General features: G+C 43.6%; 1 protein-coding gene across 1 annotated transcript in view; it reads right to left on the reverse strand.

Moving 5' to 3' along the window:
• The window catches only part of LOC132818165 (pleckstrin homology domain-containing family G member 3-like), a 192,761-nt gene that overhangs the window by 21,045 nt on the left and 157,084 nt on the right, over positions 1 to 14,632 (reverse strand). The window contains exons 11-16 of the mRNA XM_060828944.1: positions 13,313 to 13,495; positions 12,614 to 12,706; positions 6,899 to 6,985; positions 6,312 to 6,345; positions 4,957 to 5,058; positions 1,182 to 1,220 (exon numbers count right to left, since the gene is read on the reverse strand). Of these exons, the coding sequence (XP_060684927.1) occupies positions 1,182 to 1,220; positions 4,957 to 5,058; positions 6,312 to 6,345; positions 6,899 to 6,985; positions 12,614 to 12,706; positions 13,313 to 13,495 (538 nt within the window). The remainder of the gene's footprint in view (positions 1 to 1,181; positions 1,221 to 4,956; positions 5,059 to 6,311; positions 6,346 to 6,898; positions 6,986 to 12,613; positions 12,707 to 13,312; positions 13,496 to 14,632) is intronic.

Genomic DNA, 14,632 nt, shown 5'->3' on the forward strand with positions numbered 1-14,632 from the left:
GCCTCAGAAAGAACCATCCAAGTAATGGATTAGTGTTTTTAGGAAGAGGTGGGGAACGTGAGGAAGGGAAGAATTTTACTCCGAGCCAAACACTAATGTTATTTACAGATTGATCATGGCATCAGCGTTCATTTTTCGAAATTTTAATGTTGAAGAAACTATTTTTCCATTGAGGGAATAAACCATCTCTGGAAGAATGGTACCTTTGGTAACATTTGAAGGGAATATAAACACAGACTGGCTAGAACAATAGTGGGGTTAAAAAGGGTATGAGAGTAGATGAAGTTGCATTGCCTCAAGTATATAAACTGGAGGGGTGATCTAACAGAGGGGATTCTGATGTTTACAAGGTAGTCTTCTCAACAACAACTTAACAATAGTCATTATTAGACCCTTAATTCCAAATTTAAAAAAAAATAAATTGTCATAGTTTATGAAAATGATGGGTCCAACTTAAACCTAGGTTCTAACTGGAGTAACTTCATTATCCCCAAATACTGGATTTGAAATTATTTCCGAATTTTTGTTTCTAATCAACCAGTTGAGAAATGTTATTACACCCCTGAGTAGGTGTGACTTGAACCTGAGTCTCTTGGCTGAGGAGAAATGATTTCCCGAGTCCAAATTAGAGGAACTTAACCTTAAAAATACAACCAGGCTGTTCAGAGTGATGTCAGGACACACTTCAAGCTAAAGATATTGGAAAACTGGAAAACTCCTTCCCAAAAAAAGGAATGTATTGAAAATTTCAAAATTAACATCGGTAGTTCTTTGTTAGTGATGATAAGTAATGGTTACAGAAGCAGGTTGGGTGGGGATGGGAAATCGATGGGCCGAGCAGCCGTCATCTCTTTGAATGGTGGAAGATGTCGGAAAGGCCAAATGGCCTGCGTCTACTGGTCCTATGCTGGGTGGGGAGGATGATATTTCTAATCGTGAAGCCTTCCACAGTTGAATAGAGTTGTTCATATTCAGTAGTCATAATGCGCACAGGGGCTGCAGTGAAGGGATTGTGGGGAGGGATCTCAAAGGTGAAGGATTGTCCCTTGGATGGTATACTGCCTGCATCCATGGAGCGAGTCCACTGCTCAAGGTGGCACCTTTGCAAGAGAAATCAGAAGGAGGACTGTCAGAAGGCACATAAACCGGATATTTATTTTGTTGGGAGTAAATTCACTCACCGTTCTGCACCAAGGATTTCAGGATCTGTTTCGTCGGTTCTGTTGGGGGGGTGGGGGCGGGATTGAATAAACGAGAGAGAGAAAAAAAAGAGTGAGATATAAAGGTATCCTGTCAGATTATTGCCAGACAAATGAATGGCTCAACAGCCTTGCATTCCTTTCACTGGAACCATTGTGAAGACTCCAAGTCAAATCACTCGTGAGCCACATTAATAGACAAATTTGTACACCTTAGGATTGCTGGCCTTTTCAGTTCGGTGAGTTTGCTACTGTCTTACACTCAAGTAAAAACATTTCCAACTCAACAACCTGTTGAGAACTGTGCTCCTCCAACTCTGGCCTCCCACCCTCTTTGACCCACTGGTGGATTCAAATTACCCTCCAGTTCCTTCCTTGACCCCTCCAGCTCTCTCTTCACAGCGAGATGCAGCTAAATTCATTCAGCAAACCCACGTGGACTTGGCATGGGATCTTGCCGATAGCATTCCTGCAAAGCAGAATATTCGGGCTACATAAATGCAGGCGGTGGTTGCCGTGTCAAGTTTGCAGCACATGGCTCCTTTCAGAACCTCAAAGTGGCACCTGCATATTGTGAGCAGAGTTGAGGGAGCGCAGAGGGAGTTGCAATGCTGTCTGTCTATCAGTGCCTCAGCTGAGCCACTCAAGGTTTGTCAGTGGAGCTGTAAAGCAAATGGGGAGGTGTTGCTGCTTCTGTGGCACTGACAATGTTTCTCAGAGAAACATGTTTCTCAGGGTAACTGGAGAAAGGATTGATCCACTAAAGGATAATGAAGGAAGTTTGTGAGTCGAACCTGAGAGAGTGGGTGAGATTCTGAATGATTACGTTGCACCAGTGTTCACAGAGGAGAGGAACATGATGAATGTTGAGATTGGAGATAGAAGTTTAATTAGTCTGGATCACACTGACATAAGTAGGGAAGATGTGTTGGGTAGTTCAGAGGACACATCCCCAGGAACGGATGGGATCTATCCCAAGTTGCTGAGGGAGGAGAGGGAGGAAATAGCTGGGCCCTTGACAGATATCTTTGTGGGTTCCTTAAATACAGGTGAGGTACTGGAGGACTACTTATGTTGTCCCCCTGTACAAGAAGGGTAGTAGAGATATTCCAGGTAACTACAGACCAGTCAGCCTGATGTCGGTGATGGGAAAGTTTCTGGAGAGGGTACTGAGGGATAGTATCTATTTATATTTAGAAACAAATGGGTTTCAGTGATAGGCAACATGGTTTTGTGTGGGGGAGATCATGTCTTTCCAACTTAGAGTTCCTTGAGGAAGTGACCAAGTTGATAGATGAAGGAAGGGCTGTTGATATCATATACGTGGACTTTAGTAAGGCATTTGATAAGGTTCCCCATGGTAGACTAATGGAGAAAGTGAAGTCACATGGTGTGCAGGGTGTTCGAGCTAGGTGGATAAAGAACTGGTTGAGCAACAGGAGACAGAGAGTAGTAGTTGAAGGGAGTTTCTCGAAATGGAGAAAGGGGACCAGTGGTGTTCCACAGGGGTCAGTGTTGGGGCCACTGTTGTTTGTAATATACATAAGTGATCTGGAAGAGGGCACTGTTGGTATGATCAGCAAGTTTGCAGATGACACGAAGATTGGTGGAGAAACAGAAAGCAGAAGGGCCTGTCAGAAAATATGAGAGGATATAGATAGACTGGTGTTAGATGGAAAAGTGGCAGATTTCAATCCAGACAAATGGGAGGTGATGCAATTAGGCAAGTCTAATTCTAGAGTGAATTATACAATGAATGGAAGAGCCTTGGGAAAACTTGATGGGCAGAGAGGTCTGGGAGTGCTGGTCCATTGTACCCTGAAGGTTGCTGTACAGGTGGATAGAGTGGTCAAGAAGGTATATAGTATGCTTGCCTTCATTGGACGGGGTATTGAGTATAAGAGCTGGCAAATCATGTTAAAATTGTACAAGACATTGGTTCGGCCACATTTAGAATATGGTGTACAGTTCTGGTCGCCACCTTACCAAAAGGCTGTGGATGCTTTGGACAGGGTGCAGAGAAGGTTTACGAGGATGTTGCCTGGTATGGAAGGTGTTAGCTATGAAGAGAGGTTGAGTAGGTTAGGTTAATTTTCATTAGAAAAAAGGAGTTTGAGGGGGGACCTGATTGAGGTTTATAAAATCATGAAGGGTATAGACAGGGTGGATAGAGACAAGCTTTTTCCCAGGGTGAAGGATTCAATAACGAGAGGTCACACTTTCAAGGTGAGGTGTGGAAGGTTTAAAGGGGATACACACAGCAAGTGCTTCACACAGAGGGTGGTGGGCGTTTGTAACGCCTTGTCTGCAGAGGTGGTAGAGGTAGGCACGGTAGATTCACTTAAGATGTGTCTGGACGGATGCATGAGTAAGTGGGGAGCAGAGGGATACAGATGCTTAGGAATTGACCGACAGGTTTAGACAGTACATTTGGATCGGCTCAGGCTTAGAGGGCCGAAGGGCCTGTTCCTGGGCTGTAAATTTTCTTTGTTCTTTATTCTTCACTTATGGACAGAGCAGGCCGGCATTGTAATTGCCTGTGCCTGGCTAAATCCTGAAAGTCACTAAATTGCAAGGCTGGTGTCAGAAGAATTAAAACTGAGCAAGCCGCTCCTGAATTGCCAAGTTTTGAAAACAGCTCTAGATTCTAAGGGGTCACCAGTTTTAGGACAGAGGTGATGACAATTTTTTTTCTCAGAGGATGGTGAGTCTTTGGAACTGGCTCCCTCAATTTTTTCCTTGAATTTAAGGCAGAGGAAGAAAACAAAGGGTGAAAGGTTACTGTGGGTGAGTGGGAACATGGAGATCAGATCAGCCATGATCTTATTGAATGGGATGGCAGGTTCAAAGGGCCAACTGGCCTAATCCTGCTCATTATTCGTACACTTATAGATGAAAAACATCAGTCAACTTGGTTTTCCTCTCAGCAGTTCTTGATAATTGATGATTGATGTCAGTATCAATTAAGATGTAGAAAGTGCCTTCCTCTTTCTAAAATAAAGTGCATCCAATAAAATTAAAATTCAACAAAAAAAAATTAAATTAGAAGATATGGACAACGCACTCATGTTTCTCTGAAGGCCCACCTCTTGTACAGGGCCTCAAGTGAATGACACATGCTCCCTCTCCAGGAAGGCTGGCGTGGGTGTCAAATGTATCCATGGAAATGGGCTGTAGAATTGGGCTGAATGATCTGGCCCTATGGCAAGGCATTCTGCTTGGACTTGTCGAAGTCTCTGGCTGAGATAAGGTGGCCAGCCTCCAACATGCTCCCCGTCCACAAAAGGTGTCTAAAATATCGGGGAGATGGGACTGAAGTTTAGCAAGGAACCGAGGAGCAGTCTCTTTGTTTGATGAAAGAGGGGATCCTAACCTCACGCGCGCACAGCGTGAATGCGAAACAAAGGCCCCCTCCAGGTCACCAAGATAGCAGGCAGCCTAGGAACCCGCGAATCGCCTTCCAAAAGTTGTTTTGAATAAGCCAAGGCAACAGAGTTGAAACGCTAAGTCTGTCTCTTTTCCATGGATGCTGCCATACCTGCCGCATTCTCCACATCAGTTGAAAGGTCACCGCTTGGCATCGGGTGGGCTGAATGGCCTTCTCTGGTGCTATAACCATCCTGTACCACACTCCCCACACCACCTCCCCAGTGAGCCACATGTAGGTGGATTAAGGTGGCTGGAGTGGATGGGGGAAGGGGTTTCTCCTGGTCCCTATGTTTGCCCCTTGCCCATCTGACCCCATACTAGGTCTTACCAGACTGCCTGCGGCCCCTGCGGTAGCTCACTAGCTCCTCCACCGGTTGACTAGTCATAGATTTTTTGGATCTTTCCGGGCTGTACCGGTACTTGGAAGGATCTAGAAGGATCACAGCAGAAAGAGCAATCAATTACCTGTCAGCCACTGGGTTTATGTTGAGGAGGAATAAACCGTCAATCAATGTTCAGGAACACAAAAATAACAAAATTTTTAAAAGAGATTGTCTGTTGAACTCACCTACCATTCAGATTGTCACCTGATGCAATAATAATGAAGTTATTGAACAATTGTATCAATTCATCTAAAATAGACTTGGATATGGATCCTTCCCCTTGGAAAGGCATTACCTTGACAATCCATCGCATTTCAAAAGACGTCCCAAAATACTTTATTCTATTTAAAATCAATTCTAATCAAGCAAGTTGTATTCTATCTGCCTCTGCTGACCACCTCAGAAGGCAGTTCCTTAGGATAAGTATTTAACTCACTTAAATATCATAAATATAGGTTAGTTTTGAATTGGCCCACCTCGTATTCAGAATAAGATGACACTTTAACTAGACCCTGCAGAGAAGTAGCAAAAGGGAATGTTGCACACTTTCAGCTTTGTATCACAAGACCCAGGTCAGATGTTGACCAAAATCTCCCTCTACTCTGGCCCAACAACTAGCCTCAGTTCCAATCCCAATACAAATTCTCTGACAACACTAGGTTGATCACCTTAATTCCCATGTTAGGTATCTTTGTGACTACCCTGAATAGGCCATGTCAAACCCAATCTAGGACAAATTTACACTGGAAACTGCCACTTAGAGAGTACTTCTGAGAAAAACTTTTTTTTCCTACTGGGACGGCATGGTGGCTCACTGATTAAAACTGCTGCCTCACAGCACCAGGAGTTTATGCATTCTCCCCACGTCCGCATAGGTTTTCTCCAGGTGCTCCGGTCTCCTCCTAGATTCCAAAAATGTGCAGGTTAGGTGGATTGGCCATGCTACATTGCTCATAGTGTCCAGAAATGTGTAGGTTAGGTGGTTTAGCCATTGGAAAATGCAAGGCCACAGGGATAGGGTGGGATTGGGCCTGGGCAGGATACTGTTCAGAGCGTCGGTGTGTAGACTTGATGGGCCAAATGGCCTGCTTCCACAGTGTAGGGTTTCTACACCAAATCTCAGTTTGCATTGGATCTTGCATGCATTCAGGATATATTCAAAAGTGCACCCCTGAAATGTCACAATTCAGCTTCCAGTTTCCCCAACCTTTCATTTTGATAAGGTGAAGAAAACACAGGCTTCCAAACCAGGTGTTTAAAGCTTTAAAGTAACATGTCAGTCTGAGAATGTCGTACTTACAGTAAGAATCCATTTCCAAGATGGCTTCCTTGGCCTGAAAGGAAATGATAAATGTCAAGTTACTTTGAGCCAAGGGGTATATAAGAACACAGAGGCAAGGGAGTAAACAGTAGCCTACCAGCATCACACAATTCAGACTGGGTACAGCTGGCAACTGCTTATTACATCTTATTAAACAAGAATAGTCAATACCAGGTCATGTGCACATCAGTGGTTGAAGGCACAGTACCAGAAAGACCGTAAGAGAGAGAAACCCACGCCCACACAATCTGGACTGGGTCAGGTTGGATTAGTGCAGATTGCCTTAGAGTAGGTTGAATTGACGTAGGTTAGACTAGAGTAGGTAGAGACCAAGCAACCTATTAATGCATGGAAACTTTATCCACAACTGTCTCCAACATTCAATTTCCAACATCCATCCTGAAGCTGTCTAGGTGGGATTTAAATGCAAGGCCCCAGTGCAAGGTGGGCAAAAAAGAAATTGCATAATAGATCTGACATTAAATACTGTTACTTAATGTTTGTGATGGACCTGGTATTCAGTGCCACACTACCAGTAGCCTGTTTTGATTCAAGGAGCAGCTCACCTTCTGGGGAATAATGGCATGGTAGTTCTCTAGAATTAACCTCTTGATGTGGTGTGTCCAGAGACGCTTTTCTTCCACTGTCTTTGCCTGAGAGAGACCAGAATGTCACACAGTCACTTACTGAATGGAAAGACAGGTTCAAAAGGCTGAGTGGCCTACCTGTGCTCCTAACTCATCCGTTTGTGGATAAAAAAAACATCGATTATAGTGCCATAGTGTTAAGAGTTTAGATGGAGAGAAATTTGTTAAGTGTGTACAAGACAATTTTCTGATTCCTACTAGAGATTCCTACTAGATGTACCTACTAGAGAAGGTGCAAAACTTGACCTACTCTTGGGAAATAAGGCAGGGCAGGTGACTGAGGTGTCAGTGGGGGAGCACTTTGGGGCCAGTGACCATAATTCTATTCGTTTTAAAATAGTGATGGAAAAGGATAGACCAGATCTAAAAGTTGAAGTTCTAAACTGGAGAAAGACCAATTTTGACGGTATTTGGCAAGAACTGATTGGAGGCAGATGTTTGCAAGTAATTGCTGGGCCTCTTGCTGAGATATTTGTATCATCGATAGTCACAGGTGAGGTGCCGGAAGACTGGAGGTTGGCAAATGTGGTGCCACTGTTTAAGAGGAGCGGTAAAGACAAGCCAGGGAACTATAGACTGGTGAGCTTGACCTCGGTGGTGGGCAAGTTGTTGGAGGGAATCCTGAGGGACAGGATGTACATGTATTTGGAAAGGCAAGGACTGATTCGGGATAGTCAACATGGCTTTGTGCATGGGAAATCATGTCTCACAAACTTGATTGAGTTTTTTGAAGTAACAAAGATGATTGATGAGGGCAGAGCAGTAGTTGTGATCTATATGGACTTCAGTAAGGCGTTCGACAAGGTTTCCCATGGGAGATAAATGTGAGGTGCTGCATTTTGGGAAAGCAAATCTTAACAGGACTTATACACTTAATGGTAAGGTCCTAGGGAGTGTTGGTGAACAAAGAGACCTTGGCGTGCAGGTTCATAGCTCCTTGAAAGTGGAGTCTCATGTAGATAGGATAGTGAAGAAGGCATTTGGCATGCTTTCCTTTATTGGTCAGAATAATGAGTACAGGAGGTGGGAGGTCATGTTGCGGCTGTACAGGACATTGGTTAGGCCACTGTTGGAATATTGTGTGCAATTCTGGTCTCCTTCCTATCGGAAAGATGTGAAACTTGAAAGGGTTCAGAAAAGATTTACAAGGATGTTGCCAGGGTTGGAGGATTTGAGCTATAGGGAGAGGCTGAACAGGCTGGGGCTGTTTTCCCTGCAGCTTCGGAGGCTGAGAGGTGACCTTATAGAAATTTACAAAATTATGAGGGGCATGGATAGGATAAATAGACAAAGTCTTTTCCCTGGGGTCAGGGAGTCCAGAACTAGAGGGCATAGGTTTAGGGTGAGAGAGGAAAGATATAAGAGAGACCTAAGTGGCAACTTTTTCACGCAGAGGGTGGTACGTGTATGGAATGAGCTGCCAGAGGATGTGGTGGAGGCTGGTACAATTGCAACATTTAAGAGGCATTTGGATGGGTATATGAATAGGAAGGTTGGGAGGGATATGGGCCGGGTGCTGGCAGGTGGGACTAGATTGGGTTGGGATATATGGTCAGGATGGACGGGTTGGACCGAAGGGTCTGTTTCCATACTGGACATCTCTATGACTCTATGACTAACTCTGTTTCCTCTCAGCGGTTATTGATAATTGATGACTGACGTCAATATCAATTAAAATGTAGCAAAAAGGATATAGACAAAAAAATATATAAACAGAAGATTTAAAGTCTCCACAGTTCAGGGGACTGACTCTGCGCTGGCTGACCACAGCCAGTGTTACTGTGCACAAGTAAATAAAGGGTGATTTGGTGACAGGATACCCATCTTGGTGCAGTTATTTCACACACCTCTGGGTGCATAAACATTTCCTCAGATTCTCTTCCATTCTACTTCCTCCATAACATAAGTTCGACCCTCTGGTCTGAGGCACACCTGCCATAAGGAAAAGGTTCTCACAATCTACTCTCTCGTAATTTTGTATACTTTAATCAGATCACCCCCTCAGCCTCCTCTGCTCCAGGGGGAAAATAAACCAGCCTATCCGGTCTCTCCTGAGACTTTTTATCCCAGACAAGATCCTGGTGAATTTCCTCTGCACCCTCACCACCTTTGTTCCTCAGTACTCACCAGGGACCTACCATTTGTGTATAACCTTTATAAGAGCTCCCAAAATGCAATGCCTCACACTTAGAACACAAAAAATATTAGAACATAATAAGTGCCTTTTTCTTTTAAAAAAACAGTGCAACTAATAAAAGTCAACAAAAGTAATTCACTCAAGGGGACAACTGGGCCCTCAATTTAAAACTTCATCCAAAAGTTGGCACCTTAACAATGAAATATTTGTTCAATATGACTTCAGCGTCCTGGCTTAGATCTGGTGCTTTTCTGGAGTAGGTTGTGAGTCCATTAGATTTTGACTTCAACATCTTCGGAGGGTCGATGTGGACCTGTTGGGCCAAACGGCCTGTTTCCACACTGTAAATAATCTAACCTAATCCACTAAATCGGCTGTGGCCTATTTTCCAGCCATCCCTCATTGTCATGACTGTGCACAATCAGGCAGGGTCTGCTTTGCAAAATCAGGTATTATTAAGAAAAGCTGGCATCTGTGGAGAGAAAGATGAGTTGAGTTGCGAGTCCGGTGACCCTTCTGAGTGCTGAAGTTTTCCCAGAGGTTTCTGATTTTGTTTCAAGTTTCCAGCATCTATAGTTTTTTGGTTATATTTTGGTGGTTTTGTGTCATAAGTGCTGAAGGGACATTCATGAAAAGTTTTCACACAAAGTGACAAAGTTTGCAAATGTTACAAATTCTATTAATGTAACAGATAGTAATGAGGGTTGCTGGCAAATACAGGATGGTAAAATGTGAAGTAGTACAGCAGAGTTCCATGCAGAGATGTGTGACATTCAATGGTGTTACCATCACTGAATCCTCCACTGTCAACTTCCTGGGGGGGGTTTATTATTGACCAGAAACTCAACTGGACTGGCTACAAAAGCATGTTGCAGGCTAGGAATGCTGCAGCAAGTAATTCACCTCCTGACTCCCCATAGCCTGTCCACCATCTAAAAGGCACAAGTCAGGAATGTGATGGAATACTCCTCGCTGGCCTGGATGAGTGCAGCTCCAATAACACTCAAGAAACTTGGCACCATCCAGGACAAAGCAGCCTGTTTGACTGGCACTATATCCACAAGTCTCCACCCCCTCCACCACCAATACTCAGCAGCAGCTATGTGTCATTATCTACAAGATGCACTGCAAAATTCAACAAAAGATCCTCAGCACTTTCCAAACCCACAGCCACTTCCACCTAGAAGGACAAGGGCAGCAGACACATGGGAACATCACCCCGTGAAAGTTTCCCTCCAAGCCACTCACTGTCATGACTTGGAAATATATTGCCATTCCTTCACTGTCGCTGGGTCAAAATCCTGGACTTCCCTCCCTAAGGACATTGTGGGTCAACCCACAGCAGGTGGACTGCAGTGGTTCAAGAAGACAGCTCACTACACCTTCTCAAGGGTAACTAGGAATGAGCAATAAATGATGGCCAGCCAGCAATACCAAGTCTCACAAATGAATAATAAAAAAAAACAAGCAATGTTCTTTTGGAGGGATGGTATACTGCAAGTTTGAAACGTGGAGATGAGCAAAACGACTTTAGCATTAAGGAATTAAGAGCTACAGGGAGAATGCTGGTAAGTGGGGTTGAAATGCCCATCAGCCATGATTGAATGGCGGAGTGGACTCGATGGGCCGAATGGCCTTACTTCCACTCCTATGTCCTATGGTCTTATTAATATCCTAAAAGGTGGTTGGGAAGTGTGATAAGGTGGTTCATAAACTAAGAGTTACTTGAGCTTTTTAAAACAAGGACGCAACTACAAAGATAACATCAGAACCATTTTTTAAAAAAATTACTGATTAAGCCTCAGCTGGGAGTACAGTGAAGAGTCTGGGCACCAAATTTCAGGTAAAATAGGAAAGCCTTAGGACTGATGAAAGCAGCACTGCCTGCAAGTTCCCCTCCAAGCCACTGACCATTCCGAATTGGAAATGTATCGCTGTTCCTTCAGTGAGATTGGGTCAAAATCCTGTAGTATAGATAATGCACCTACACCACACGGACTGTAGTTGTTCAAGACAGCAGCTCATCATCACCTTTAAAAAGATAATTTGGAAAGAGCAAAAAATACTGGCTTAACTAGGGATGGTACTCATCATTAGATCCTTAGTTCCAGACTTGCACTGAATTCAAATTCCATCTATCTGTCCTGGTGGGATTCGAACATACCTGGGTCTCTGGATTAACAGTCTAATGATAATACCACTGGGTCACTGCCTCCGCTTGTTTGTTTCGTACCTCATCTCCTTTTCCCTGTCTCAGCACATATCCTTTGGTACCTTCACCCAAAATAAAAATGTTTATCTCAGTCAATTTCACCCTTTAAACACTGGCATAATTAGGATCCATCTGTCTTACAGTCTCTCCAAGGTGATGGGAAATGTAAACGATGCTTCAACTCTTGCTGGAAGATGACAGCATCCCGAGAAATGAATGTTGATGCTGCGCTCAAAAGCGATCCATATTCCTCATAGTCTTCGTCCTTTGACTGAAGGTGTTGATCTGGTAACTAAACCCATGACAGATCAATGTCTGTGTGTGATTCCATTATCGAGATAGCAAGGATCAGCTGAAACACTGCTCTGTGGCATTTGTCCATCTAACAGAGACGGGGTTGTTGAACACTGAACAAAGAACTTTCTTGAATACAGAACATTTCAAAGTATCAACATTGCAGTGGTGTCAGATAAACAACAGCCAACTGGTGCAGTAAAAGGTCCCTCAAACAGCTATCAAACAAAACAATCGATCGCACTCTTGAAAGCTCCAAACTGACATGCAGAGTGCAAAGCGATTTTTTTTTGGGGGGTGGGGGGGGTGGTATGGTTTCAATAGTGTCTTTTGTGTGAAGAAATGATTTCTGACATGACCCCTGAATGGCCTTCAGGTTATATCCCCTTCTTCTAGATTCCTGGACTGTGAGAGATAGTTCTTCTCCCCTTTTAAGCCCTACATTGATTTGATCACCTTAACCATCAACACACAAGTACAAAGTTTCAACTGTGTCTGGCCCGACCATATACCCTGCAAACGCAGTCTGGGTCTATTTTAATGCCTGGTTTAGCACCACACTAAGCAACTCTATAATCTCTCTGGAAGGAGGAAAAAGGAAGGCCAGTCCAAAGCAAATATTAATTGTGTTTTATTGAAACAGGATACGAAATATACCCAAAGTTCTGGGAAAAATTCCTGCTCTCCACAAAACTTGCAAAATTTTTCTTTTAAACATTAGTGGTGTAGAAGCATTATGGGAAAGAGGGGTTTAAAAAAACAAGATTTAACTTGGCATCCAGTGAAGCTACACAATCACACAGAGTAAAGATGAAATTCATTACGTGTCTGTGTATGTGTGCCTCTGTGTATGCGCGCGCATATGTGCGCATGTAGTGGGCAAATGTCAACATCAGAAATTTTGCTCACAATCACACCAGTACGCTCTAAGACAAGTGGAAGGGACAGTCTGAGAGTTGCTATCACTCTCAAAGCATTGCTAGTTTCTTACCTGGACAGTGTGCTGCTGTTTTGGGTTCTTGTAATGAGACAGTCCGAAGCAGAGAGAGTCTCTGGTGCTTTCAATTAACATCAGTGCGGAACACTGTTAGAAAAAGAGAGAGAAAAAAATCTATTATAATTCAAAACCAACATTCAATTTCCAGAACCAAAAATAGAAATTGCTGGAAAAGCTCATCAGGTCTGGTAGCATCTGTGAAAAGAAGTCAGAGTTTGGGTTGAGTGACCGTTCCTCAACTCAATTTCTACCTCAACGTATGCTAGATGTACAAAACTGTTGTGCCCACTCCAGGGGATAGGGTGGAGCTTTGAACAGACACCAGCATGTAGTGTCTGTTCAAATGCTGGCTCATCCAGATCAGGACCCCTGAGTAAATTGGTCGCCACTGGTATCCATTGCTGACATTAGCAGCACTTGGCCTCAAAATTCCTGTCTTCATGTGGGTCATGCTTTCTCCTGCGTTAGTAAAAAAACTGCACCATACAGCACTGAGTAATGCTCTGCATAGGTTCCTCACATCTCAACAAGGCAATTCGATTCCAGTCTGTACCTCACTCCCAGGCATCCATTATTCCATATGTAAACCATCTGAGCCCCTTGATTAGATCCTAGCCTATAACTAACTCCTAGGTATCAGTTATTTCAAGGTGTCTTTAATTCCTTCAACTTATCTGTAAACAGGTCAGGTACCATAATATGGGTCTTGTAAATGAAGTGCTCTCCTCTTTTCTTGGCCAGCAGTAGAACTTTGTCAAACAGGAATAAAGTGCGTTCGTTTTTGGCTCGGTGTATCCGGAATGTTCCTTCCAAGACCAGCTCTCCATACGTTGTCAGATCTGGTCCATTCCAATTGATCAGCAAGCTCTGTACCTCCTGGGAAGACAAACATGAAGTTCCCCACTCTTTAAACATCTGTCACACAAGCAAAATATGTTCAAGAGCAACATGGCCACCCAAACTATTTATCCACACTCCATTTCTACCAAACATCAGAAGGGGGTACAGTCAGTAACACAGGGTGCTGGTGGAGGGATGCGTATTTACTGAGTGGCAGTGTGGGGCAGCTGGATTGACATCAGGAGAGATACAGTCCAAAACACAGGATGCTGGGAGAGAGGGGTTACTGAGTGACAGCGTGAAGGAACTGGATTAACATGAGGAGAGATACAGTCAGTAACGCAGAGGAATAAGGATTACTGAGTGACAGTGTGAGGTAAATAGATTACGATCAGGAATAATTAGTAACACAGACGGCAGGTTTACTGAGCGTTTACTGAGGCAGCTGGCTTAACAGCAGTAGAGATGCAGTTTTATATTCAAACAATGAAGTGATATGAAAAAACAGATGTCGCATAATATCTTTTTTTCAAGACTTAAGTGAATTTAGTTTCCAGGTAGCCTCATTAGGAACAACTAGTTAATGTCAAAGAATGGCAAATGCACTCAGCTTGCGCACCACACTTTGTGAGATTGACATTTTTATTACCTAATACTGTCATTCCTTTGAGAAATGTTCTAAATGCCCGTGAGCATACCTACACAAAATTGAGAACTGTGAAGTGGATAAAGACTTTTTGTCATTGATAATGTGAATACCTGTGAGCTGAAGGAGTAAGCTGAGAAGCTTTCCACAGTAAATTGCAAAACTTGTTATGTTAATTTCACAAGCATTTAAAGACCTACCAAGCTTGCCAACGGCTCCCTGGCTTTGTACATGGTGGATACTGGGAGAGTGAGCATGGAGAATGCGTGGAGATATGGAGGACATTGGAGTCAGAGGGATTTGGAGTTCATGAGAAGGAGGAAAGGGTGAGTAGGGTTGGAGTACCTGCTTGTCATGACTATAAGTGGCCCAATTCTCCAGTGAACGGACAAAGGCCATCCAGCATGTTGACCAATCCCTTCACCTGCCTCCATTACCATCTCAGTAGCTGGTTTTCTCTCAAGGAGAGGATGGAGTTGTGGACTCCACTTAAAAATCACTAATACAGGAGGATAGGGATTGGATTG

This window comes from Hemiscyllium ocellatum, chromosome 8 (genome assembly GCF_020745735.1).
Source record: "Hemiscyllium ocellatum isolate sHemOce1 chromosome 8, sHemOce1.pat.X.cur, whole genome shotgun sequence".
NCBI classification, from domain to species: Eukaryota; Metazoa; Chordata; class Chondrichthyes; order Orectolobiformes; family Hemiscylliidae; genus Hemiscyllium; species Hemiscyllium ocellatum.